The sequence below is a fragment of the Crocodylus porosus genome, unplaced genomic scaffold (genome assembly GCF_001723895.1).
Source record: "Crocodylus porosus isolate Cpor-Errol unplaced genomic scaffold, CroPor_comp1, whole genome shotgun sequence".
NCBI classification, from domain to species: Eukaryota; Metazoa; Chordata; order Crocodylia; family Crocodylidae; genus Crocodylus; species Crocodylus porosus.
The window spans coordinates 64,109,542-64,121,814 of NW_017728909.1; the positions used below are offsets into that span (position 1 = coordinate 64,109,542).

General features: G+C 38.8%; 1 protein-coding gene across 1 annotated transcript in view; it reads right to left on the reverse strand.

Annotated features, from left to right (window-relative positions):
• PCSK1 (proprotein convertase subtilisin/kexin type 1) overlaps positions 1 to 12,273 on the reverse strand; it is a 37,885-nt gene that overhangs the window by 23,522 nt on the left and 2,090 nt on the right. Inside the window, exons 2-5 of the mRNA XM_019531715.1 lie at positions 10,655 to 10,759; positions 7,033 to 7,143; positions 2,727 to 2,873; positions 1,494 to 1,570 (exon numbers count right to left, since the gene is read on the reverse strand). Coding sequence (XP_019387260.1) covers positions 1,494 to 1,570; positions 2,727 to 2,873; positions 7,033 to 7,143; positions 10,655 to 10,759 — 440 coding nt within the window. The remainder of the gene's footprint in view (positions 1 to 1,493; positions 1,571 to 2,726; positions 2,874 to 7,032; positions 7,144 to 10,654; positions 10,760 to 12,273) is intronic.

The window sequence follows — 12,273 nt, forward strand, 5'->3', positions numbered from 1 at the left end:
AAAAATGCTTGAATTTATTTTGATACTAAACTAGGTAGCATTTAAAATAATCAAATACCCTCAACAAGGCTAAATTATGCCTTCAGTGAGGTATTTTGTATTCAAATTCTTTTGTTACAAAATAATCCTACCCCTCAGTAGATAAAAACAACTTACTTGTAAGAGATTTTACTTTATTTAATACTACTGCTTGGTACACAGTATGGTGTTTGGATGCTTGTGGGCTGAATTCCATGTATATATTAATAAAGATTGGAGCTAATGAAGGTAGATTTCAGAGATAATGCCATTAGTATCAGAGAACAGTGGCCACCCACTGATAGCTAAATGCTGTAATAAAGTAGAGATATCCATTTTTTAAAAATCATGGGACATTTATCCTTTGAGTGATGACTTTATTTCCTTTGCAGCTATTGATTCATGATTTGGATAGTGCCTAATAGACAAAAGGGAACCAGTGTCAGTTCCTCCTTGTATCTTTTTTAGCAGTGGCATTTTAATTGGTTGAGGGAATCGACTCATTCATTCTGTGCTACAGCTGTTAGAAGGAGGTTCTCTTCTAAGTGGACAAAACCCAACATGAAAGAACCTAACTTCAGTAGAACACCCATGGTGTTGTATGACCAAAGAAGAGGTCATGAGACAAGGCTCCTCACTTGTTTCTTGCCACAAAATGCTATAAAATGCCCCTGAAGAAACTGCCCACAGGTAGGGAAGGAGCCTGCTGGATCCCTGTAATAGAATATTCAGTGGACATATTCCTCTGACACCAAACTTTACTGCTAATAGGTGGCTCTTCATTGTCCCTAATGCTTAACCAGGATTAAAAGCCTAACTGCAGCCATGAGGTACTTAGTCAGATGGTGTGCCCTATAATACAGGAGCACTTACCCCAAAGGGTTTTTTTTCCTTTGAAGTCTGTAGAAGTGCTATTAGTATTTTACACACACAAATATAGGAAGAAGAAGGTTTCAGAATGTAATAATTCTTACATAGTGATATCTTTTATTAGACCAACTAAATAGTTGGAAAATTGTTCTTTGCAAGCTTTCAGGCACAAACACCCTTCTCCAGGCACAGGGATGACTCCCCTATGCCTGAAGAAGGGTGTTTGCACTCAAAAGCTTGCAAAGAACAATTTTTCCAACTATTTAGTTAGTCTAATAAAAGGTGTCACATTTACCCAAAGAACCTTGTCTGCCTATGTCCTTAGACTAACACGGGTACACCCAACAACCCCGATACATACTGTGTGTGATTTATCAAATGTAATAATTAAACTAAAAAAGCTCATACTTATTTGGAAATTTAATCAATTTCCATATAGAATTTACATCAAAATAGTATCATTTTTTCCCTTTAGCACATACAGTAATCCTTTTGGGCACAGAGCCTTTTCAGGGTAAATGGCAAAAAGCTCTGCCTTTGTCTGTTCTAAAGCAAAGGATACTAATTTACTGCTTTTTCTTTCCATAACATGAAAGACTACTTACTTGTTTTCATTTGTTGGATCATATCTAGGAAAGGGATCATGATCATTGTCATTGAAATCGTAACTTGCCTGTGGATCCTAAATTTAAAAAACAGATATTGTAGTTACCAAAAGAAAAAAAGATCCTCTAAAACAAATGTATAATATGATGCTTAGTCTTTATTTAATATTCTAGAATAGATATTGATTACTCTGCACTTGGAAACTGTTATTTTGAAACTACTAAACCTTTGGCAGCTTTGGCTGTTGGAAGGTTTGTACTGGGATGCCTGTTGAGGGTAAGGAATGGAGGAGTTGGGTTATTTGGCTGAAGGGCACGGGATTATCAGATAATTTAACAAAAATTCACTGATTCTGCAAAATTAAAGCTAGGCAGAATGTTTTTCACTAAAAGGTTTTTCCATTGAAAAGTGGAAAAGCTCTTTTCAAACAAGTTTTTTCATGAAGCATTGTGGTTTATTTTGTCTAAAATATGCTTTTTGGTAAAATAAGAATGATAGGCATTTCAATAACATATTTCTGAATCCAATATATTATTTTTAAAAATCATGACATAAGAAAGGTACATCTTAGAAGTGTTTGAAAATTGATTTTTTTTCATATAACCAATTTTTAGACAGCTCAGCTAATAACACCACTGAACAGTAAGTGAATTATCTCCATTTTACAGATGGGAAGACTGAGGCACAGATTAAGTGGCTTGCACAAGGCTACAAAACAGTAGTCAGTACTATGACTGTAACAGACCTCAGGAGCTTCCACTTTCCCATCCTGTCTTCAAGTGATTTTCCATCACAGCTTTTAATATATTTCTTTGCTGTTTTAATTTTCTGGGGCACAGACAGTTTTTTTTTTTCAAATGTGTCTTGAAATGGAGTTCTTATCTGCATCTATTTATTTATATGTGTTTTTGTGTGAGGTAAAAACTAAATTATTAAAATCTAATAGCTATTAACAGATATAAAATTCACAAATAGCTAAAAGGTTTTTAATAGTTCAGCATTAAACTATTATGTCTAAATATGCCTAGGTACTAATATACACTGAGTAGCTCAGTATTATTCAACTCCCAGTGAGACAGCCCAGGCTCTGAATTATGCTTGAGGCAAGTGTTTCAGGCTCTGTCATGTCGGAGCAGCCTTTCTGATCATGCAGCAAACTAGACTAGAATGTTTTTATATAAAGGTCTGCAAGTAATTTGCTGACTTTGCAGCACTCTAATGAACAAACTTACATAGTTAGCATAGATGTCAGTGTGATTCCACTCCAAGCCATCATCCAGGACAGTTATAACAACACCTTTGCCTGTAATCCCTTTTTGCCATACAGGTATAACATGGAGATCTAGCTTAGGCAGAGAGGGAGTAATCCTTGTATCTTGCTACAAAAAAAAAAAAAAAGCATAAATTCATACAAGAGATGTCCAAAGTTTCCAGGCCAAATTGCTAAGAACCTTTAATCAACATTGTTATGTCTGTCCTGAATTCACAGATTTTTACCCAGGTTTTTCACAAGGATGAACTTGTTCAAACAACCTCTTTTCCCTAGCCAGCCTTCCTGTTTCATCCACAAGAAGACTTATTACTCTTCCTCAAGATATCTCAGGTAAGAAGACTGTATTTTAGCAAGACTGGACTGGTTGCACCCTAGGGCACTGAAGAAATGGGATGAGGTAATTTCAGAGCCATTAGCTATCCTCTTCAAGGTTGGATGAGGTCCCATATAATTGGAAAAGGACAAATGTAGTGCCCATGTTTAAGAAAGGCAATGAGGAGTTTCCAGGAAATTATAGACCAGTCAGTCTGACCTCAATACCTGGAAAGATCATGGTCCTCAAGAAATCTGCCGGGAAGCACCTAGAGAAGAAGGAACAGCCAACATTCATCAAGAGCAAGTCACGCCTGACCAAACTGATATGTTGCCATAATAAGGTTAGAGGCTTTGTGAAAGTGGGGGGAGCAGTCGATGTGATATACTTTGATTTTAGCAAGTCTTCTGGCACTGTATCCCATGACATTCCTATTAATAAGCAAAGGACAAAAGTACTGTTAGGTGAATACAAAACAGACTGGATCATCATGTTCAACAGGTATTCATCAGTGGCTTATTGTCCAGTTGGGAGGAGGTATCAAGTGGGGTTCTGCAGGGATCTCACCTGAGTCTGGTATTGTTTAACATCTTCATTAATAATTTGGATGATGGGAATTTGGATGATGGGATTGAGTGCATGCTTAAGCAAATTTGCAGATGACACCAAGCTGAGTGGCATTTCAGATACTCTTGAGAGCAGGCTAGGATCACAAATGACCTGGATAGACTAGAGAAATGGTCCACAGTCAATCATATGAGATTCAGCAAGGACAAGTATAAAGTCCTGTATTTGGGATGGAGTAATTGCATGCACAAATACAGACTGGGGAATGACGGGGTAAGCTGCAGGTCCTGTAGTATGGTGGCAGAGAATGGACCATAAGCTGAACATGAACCAACAGTGTGCTCTTGTTGCTAAAAAAAGCCAACAGCATACTGGGTTGTATCAACAGAAGTGTTACTTGCAAATCAAGAGAAGCGATTCTTCCATTCTTTTTGGTACTGATGAGGCCTTACAAGGAGTACTGCATCCAGTTTTGGGCCCCATACTTCAAGAAGAAAATGGTCAGATTGGCAAGAGTCTAAAGCAGAGCAACAAAAATGATCAGGGACCTGGGAAGCATTATTTATGAGGAAAGGCTAAAAGAACTAGGGTTTTTCAGGCGTGAGAAGAGAAGACTGAGTGGGTGGGGAGGGAATTTGATAACTGTCTTTAAATATCTGAAGAGCAATTATAGAGCTCTTCAGGGAGGCAATCCTTCAGTATGCATGCCAGAATGTGGCATGAGAAACATTTTACTCAGCATGTCACAGCCAGCCTAGGCTCTGGGCAGCCCCCCTACCACTGCAGTAGGTGAAAGGGAGGCTGCAAGCAGATGCACTGGCGTGCATGGAGCCCTGGCCCAGCTTGTTGCTGGTGGTGGGTGCATGCATGACTATGGGTTGACAGTGGGGAAGGGGCTGGGGCCGCACTGCCACAACAAGGATCAGGCCCCTCACAGCTCCCCTGCCATCAGCCTCTGGCATGCCAACATCTTACAAGTCAAGGTTGTGGGGCTTTTTTGGCACTCTGCCCAAAAACATTGACAACCCTGGTTATAGAGGAAAGAGATGGGTTTTTCTATGTGGCTGTAGGGGACAGGACTAGTAGCAAAAGCCTCAAGCTGCAGCAGAGGACATTTAGGTTGAAGATTAGAAGGAATTTTTCTGACAATGAGGGTGGTCAAGCCATAGGACAGTCTACCGAGAGAAACTGTGGAATGTCCATCCTTAGATATTTTCAAGAGCAGGTTAGACAGACACTTGGCTGGGATTGTGATTCAGGGATGATCCTGCCTTGAGAAGGGGGCTGGACTAGGTGACATTGTGGGGTCCCTTCCAGCCCTACTTTCCTAAGATCTTATGTTTAGTATGTCTGTGGCTGGGTAGGAGTATGATCTGCTGGTTTTGGAAATCCTCTTCCATACATTAGAATCAAAATAGAGTATCTTTAATTCTTATCTAAATCAGTAGAAATAGAAAAAACTCAAGACCTTGTTGGACTGAAGCTTTATTCTCTGCTGGAATATGCAGGATTCTAATGCTGTTTTTTCAAATGGTGCCTCTTCCTTTGATGTCCAGATTAGCTATTGGAAAACAATTAATAGCTAAAGCAATTTAGTAGTAGACTAGATATGAAGGACTGTACTGAATCACAATGTGTGGTTTATTACTTTCACTATTATTCCACTGAAACAATACACTTGGAAATGTGACTTATTTCCTCAACTCTTTGAAAGGCTGGTCTTCAAAAATTAAATTTGAAATGGATCATTTTTCTTTAAATGGTAAGTCTCTATATTTTTAATATATAAAAGCTTTATTAAGATTACCATTAAATCCCAGGCATAGATATAGTCAATGTTTTCTTTGCATCTCTCAGCATCTTAATGTATTGTCATTTTTTTGACACCTTTGCATCCAAAAGAATACTGAACAGAATGTAAGACCCAGGCAATGCAGTATATTATGGGAGCAAGACAGCTTGTATTTTAAAGCTTGATTTTCTGATTGCTGCAGTTCAGAGAATTACTTTTAGGTCACAGATATCTTCTATAGCACTCATCAAATAACTGTTGTTCCGATGATGCTTGAGTATAACTTGAGGCAAGAGTACAAGGGGGGCTCTATTTTGTCATCAAAGCAGCAAACAATTGCTACATTAGAAGAACCTGGAAGTATTCTGGCAGAAAATTCTTCTTATTTAAAGAGTTCTTTTAATCTGAGGATTTCAAAATGCTTTGTAAAGTAGTGGAAATATCATCATCTGTATTTTACATATAGAGAAAATGAAGTGCAAAGACATGAAATGACTTTCTCAGCAAAGAATTAGTGCCTGAGCTTAGAAGGCAAACTAGGTTTCCTGGACTGCAGTCCATTGCATTTTCCATAAGAGCAAATTGTCTTTCTATACATGTATGTGGGTGCGTGCACCCACATGTGCACTTGCATGCATTTGTGGCCAAGTGTGTGTGTACTCCCCACTGGAAATTAGTCTAAAAAGTAAGTAGAGTAATGTCTAGGATCTAGCTTCCTAGAAATTTAAGATTCTTAATATTTTCCATTGCCTTATTAGATGGGAGTTTTTAGGAATCTCTACTGGAATAATTTTCCTAGTATAACTTAAAATTAAAGTCTCTGCACTTGAACAAGAGAAGGAAAGGGCCAAAGAGACTGCAGGTCAGAGTTCAGGTTACTCTGTGACCTGCAATGTGGACAAATGCAAGTACTCAAATCATTTAGGCCGTGTTAGTATTTGGAGATGTCTGTTACCTGAGAATCCGCTCTTCCAGCTATCCCCTCCTCTGGGTGTACACAATACTGCCTGAAGAGACGGGCATGAGTAGATACATTGTGCATTCAGGTGAATTTAGCTCAGTATCACAGGAAGCTTGTAGAAGGCAGGCAGCCCCCTCAAGGATTTGACCAGATGAGAAACAGAAACAGCATCTTCAACTCCAATCAGTGTCAGCAGAAGCTGAAGGAGCTCAACACCTTACACAGATAAAGCTTTATTCTCTGCTGGAATATGCAGTATTTCAACAAAGAAATATGCCTCTGGTCACAGGGTACAACTGGAGATGTCTATGTTATATGTAAAGAGGAAAATGCTTATGTTATTGTTAACATGGCTCTTAACTGTTTAAAAGCCTTGCAATGTTCCCATAATTTCAATCACCAGAAATTCGAACTGGCTTTCATAGTCTTTGCATGCATTGTGGTTAAAAAATACAGAATGTTGCTCAGGGATATCAAGTGCTGAGGTCTGTAGTTTCCATAGGCTACGCTAATGAAAGTGGCTGCAACCTGCTCCCTCCTGTGCAACCTCTCAGACATCAGTGAAATAACACAGCTGATCAGTAAAACTCACATTCCTCACCCACTATTATTACTTAAAAATAAACTCTTACCAGGTACCACTGCTGATTCCACATAGGATCATTGAAAAGATTTTCTGCAGAGTCTCTCTGGGCTGCACGCTTAGTTCTCTTTTTTTCGTATTGCTGCTCTGCCCATGACACCTACAAGTATTTTTTTAAATCAGAACCAGCAAGTAAGCCTCCAGAGGTTAATTGGCTTTGAGCGTTTCATTGTAAGACAAATTCTATCAAATGAAAAAAGTGGAGGGCTCTTTCCAGAGATGTGCATTATCTGCATTAGAGCAGAATGCACCTTAAAGAGGAGGTTTTGGTGAAAACATGATACTATAAAATCATTTAGAGTATATTTAAAGTGAAAGTCTTTTATCTGTGAATGCCACATAATGAACATTTTTGTGATGAAAGTATATTGCAGTAAGAAGATTGTCTAATCTGAGGGGGTGACTCAAACTAGCAAAAATACCATTTGCTTCTCTCACCGGCCTGTAATTTAATCTCTCTCTGTGTGTACAGTGAATTTTCAGTGAGGGAAAAAAGCCACTTGTGCCATAGTCACAGGGATATTGTTACTCACAATCTGTCTGTCCCTCAACGCCCCATTCCAAATGGCACCTATGGTCACATTCCACTCTAAGGTAACAACAATCAGAAAGCTGTGAAAAATAGGTCAGATTCAACACTAGTGAGGCTCTGTTAAAGGCAGTAGAAGTTATACCAGAATTAATGCAGTCTGCTAGGTTTGTGTATCTGTCTACATATTTAATGGCATGCCTGTTACAGATATGTCTACCTATCTTTCATTTCTTTGGCAGTGTTTTTTCTGCTTTAGCTACTTACTCAAGACAATGCAGCTGTGATTATACCAGATTTTGAAACCCTAAATCTTAGTGATACTTTACAAGTAGTCCTATTTATTTCATTGGGTTTGCTCATGGGAGTAAGCTGATACTCAGCATGAGTAGGGGTGTCAACCTTGTCCATAACTTGCATCCAATACAATACAATACAATACAATACAATACAATACAATACAATACAATACAGACAAGCTTTTGGCCCCAATTTCCAGCTGGGTAAAGCAAAAATTTTCAAGTTTTAAGCTCCAGATGCTTTTGGATTCTAAATCCTTGTTCTAATCTCCTGAGTTGTTTTGTGATCATTATTTGTTTCTCTGTGTCATAATCCCAGATCTTTATGCATCTGTTACAGAATGGAGTCAGTCACAACTGGGACTAAAAAAATGACTAATACCATTGTGGAAAGTTAATGGAAACTCCACATAAGAAAACAGCATGTGAATGTTGAGGTCACTACAAATGTGTCATTTGAAAGCAATCTACATAAAATTGCTTTTCCTTGTTTGTATAAATTCAGTGGTAGAAAAATACTGCTGACTGATAGCCAGGGATACTGTAGATCTCCTTTCATCCACACAACGGGGTCAACATGGATAGTATTAGAGCAAGAAATAACCTAAAAATGTCTTAGGTACTATTGGCACCATTTATATGCAAGGGTTATTATTTCTTGCCCAGGCCCAGTCAATGCTTGGCCTCTCTGTCAGTCAGCACTAATTAAAAAGTGGCATCAGCTGTGCTCATCATTTCTGTGTGTGAACAACTGTCCTCTGGGACGAGAGCTGAGACCACTGAACACACAGACCAGTGAAACAAGCCAAATGTTTGTCACTCTGTAGTTGGTCTCGATTCAAACTGTCAATCTATTATAGAGGCTCAGTGCTCTGTATCAGCCCACTGGGACCCAACCATTCATTGATATAGGAGATAATTAAAATTATCCCTTTAATTTCATATAATGCTATTGGTAGAGAGTGGATTACAAAACTGGTTCTAATGTTTTAAAAACTGACATTAAAAACCATTAATTTAATACATTAAAAAAAACCAAACACATTATACTGGTACATTTTACAGCAAACAATGGGCCAGATCCTTAGCTGCTGCAAAGCAGCATAGATCCAGGACTTGTCATATTGCATTTAGATAAACCAGATTAATAGTCTAAATACCCTGGGCCAAATTTTGCCCTCACGTGCACTCATACAAATCTATTAAAAATCATACAATTTTACAAGCATAGCTAAAATCAAGATTCTATCCATTGCCTTTTTCAAAATTAAATTTTTAAACCTTTTTGCTACTGAATTAATATAGATTTTTAGAGCAGAGGTTAATGTATAATTGCATAGCCTTACAATATTGCTTTGTGCTCATATGCTTATATAATTAGATCTCAAATATAGCTTATTTAAATACTAGAGGGGGAATAAGAGGCAAATTAGAGATGACTTGGGAATGTCACTTGCAGCATCATTCTGTATGTAAGTAAATAAATGTACAATAATGGTCATTAATATCCGTAATGGAAATTCCCCATTATCTGTGCCTTAACATAGACATATACTATACATAACAATAGCAATATTTTCCTGCAATAGTGGATACATTACATAGAATTAGCCCAAACAGAAGAGGAACTGAACCAAAACTCAAGCTCAGTGTTATAGGAGAGCTGAAAATTTGAAAACAGTCCCTTTGTTTACAGCAGCTAAATCAAAATCTTGGATAAGAACAGCTGCAATTTACTGTGTTCACATTGTGCAGAGTGAACCTGTTACCTTCATTAAAGGAAATAGTTACAGTAAACTAGATAGAGAAGAGGGTTTCTAAAACAAACAAACAGAACACCACCTCGCCTATTTTGCTCGTCTCTATCAATCTTCTCATACTGAAAATTTCCTTCTAATCTATATCCATGCCCTAAATCTTAATCTCTCAGTAGCAGATGATCACTTAAATATTTTTTTTCTCAAACAGCTATTCTTTTGTTCACAAGTGGATTTCTAAATATTATGCCTGTCTTAAATTTAGAATATTGCTGGTTTACTAGATACTAGCTTAATTTTTAATTAAATTTATTAGAAATAACTTTTAAGCAAGGCTATTCATATGCTGCTGAATTACTGAAAATCTATGAAGTGATACAGTATGTTTAAAAAGCAGATACCACCTTTATCTTCAACAAAACTAAGTAAGTGGGATCTGTATCAATATTGTCTGTTTCTCCTGATTAGTTAGGACCCAGGGCTGCATTTGACTTCAGTGGGAGCTGTGAGGAGCCAAAGACTGCAATACCGGGTCCTGTAATAAGGTCTGTGAAATGAGAAATGTTGGCTAGAATGCTAGTCACTGAAGCAGCATACTGCAGCAGAATCCCAGCACATTTTTCTAACATTTGTGTAATATTGAAGCACTTTAAACTTAGCCTTGACTTCAGAAAGGGTCTGATTAAAACCAATTCATATAATTGAGGAGGCCCTTATTTACTTCACTGGATTTGGAATCCTGCCCTAAAATTCTTTGCATGTACGGTCCCCTGCCACACACAAATACCTCCATTCAGAATTATTGCAGTGTTGGAATTATTATAAAAAAAATCAACATGTAGAAGAAATTCTTGTTAGCTTAGAGCCAGATCCTGCCAGTCAATGGCAGAATTCATTCGTTGAACAAGGTTTTATTCAACATGATTAGGGGCTTACAAAATGTGTTAAGTATGCCTGTAACCCTATGAGGAATCTGAACAGATAACATGGACAGTGTAAATGAAAGAGAGTAAATGCAAAACTTACCCGCTCATCATCAGAAAGCCTCTTAGAGATACGAACAGCACTTCTTTGAGACCTTCTTGGATGGCTTTTATGTCTGAATAAGTAGTGATTTTTGAGTGATCCAATCTATAATACAGATGAGTATTTTAAATATTGAAATATATCTCAACACAAACAAACGCCAGAAAGCATACATGAAGACTGAAAATTTGAATGTGCTTATTCCTTCAGAATTTTAATTCAGGATCAAATATTCTCTGAGGAGAGCTGATGTTCACTGGAAAAAAACTGTGTACTAATAGGAGGAATGTTGGGAAAACAAGGGTGCAATCTAATTCCACTCAACTTCAAATAGTTGCCTTTGATTTACACCAACATCCACAAAAGGAAAACCTGATCCTTTAATTGCACAGCTTAAGACTGTAACACATTTAGAGACTAGACTTAATTTCTGACCACAGCACTCAGTATTGCCTCCTTTCTCTGTAGTGCAGAGGGACTGAATAATTGGATCTATTTTCTTTCCATATGCAAATATATAACCAGCCGCATTCATTGCTTTGCACAGACAGACTAAACTGATAGGGTTTCACTGGCCTGTTTCAGCTCCACTTACAGCTCTTGGGTGTATATTTTCATATATAGTAATTTACTGCTTCGATTCAGACTTTAGAGGGATGACAAAAACCAGCAGACTCTCCCTATGCCAGAGGAAGGGTGCCTATGCCTGAAAGCTTGCAAAGAACAATTTTTCCAACTATCTAGTTGGTCTAATAAAAGATAATACATTTACCCAAATAACCTTGTCTGAGAGAAAGAAACGGTTTTGAACATGTTGGCTAACTGTTTCCATTTAGATGGTGCGTTCCTCCCCTACACACTTGCTGCTGCTGACAGGAAAGTCTGTGGAAATGATGCCATTGAGGCTGAGGGTAGCAAGATCAGGTCATAAGCAAAGATCTGTCTAGCTATACAATGCGCGCACTTGTGTGTGTGTGTGTGTGTGTGTGTGTGTGTGTGTAGGTATAGATGTATGTATATATAGATATGTAGGTATGTGTGTAGGTATATGTGTGTGTGTGTGTATGCATATATGTATACACACACAAATTAAATGTATGTGTGCCTGTGTGTCTGGTTTATACACCAGTGGCTCTTAATCTTGTTAGACTCAAGGCACCCTTGGAAAATGCCAGTTCTTAGCTTTCACTTTTTTTTTTTCTGGGTATGGAAAAATACTAGAGCAAGTCTTTCCTGGCAAAGGCCTCAGAAAAGCTGCAACAGGTCAAGAGGTCTTTGGCCCCATGGATTCCTCTTGGGCATCTTGGGGTTCGCCTTGCGAAGGGTGCACGGGTGCTTGCCCGCCCGGCGGGGCCAACATTGTGTGGTGCCTCCAAGCCCCCTGAGGCAGGCTGCAACAGCCCCTGCTGCACCCACCCCACACAGTTGGGCGTGGGGACTCTCCACTCTGGGCACGGGCAAGCGGGGACCCCAGGCCTGTCATGGGCAGGCCGCCCCCCGCGGGGCGGGGAGCCCCCGCCCGGCTGCCTGGGGAAGGACCCGCCGCGGGGCTATGACGTCAGGGCACATACTCAGCCCTGACAACGCTGACGTCAGGGCACGCCGGTGACGGGCGGGCG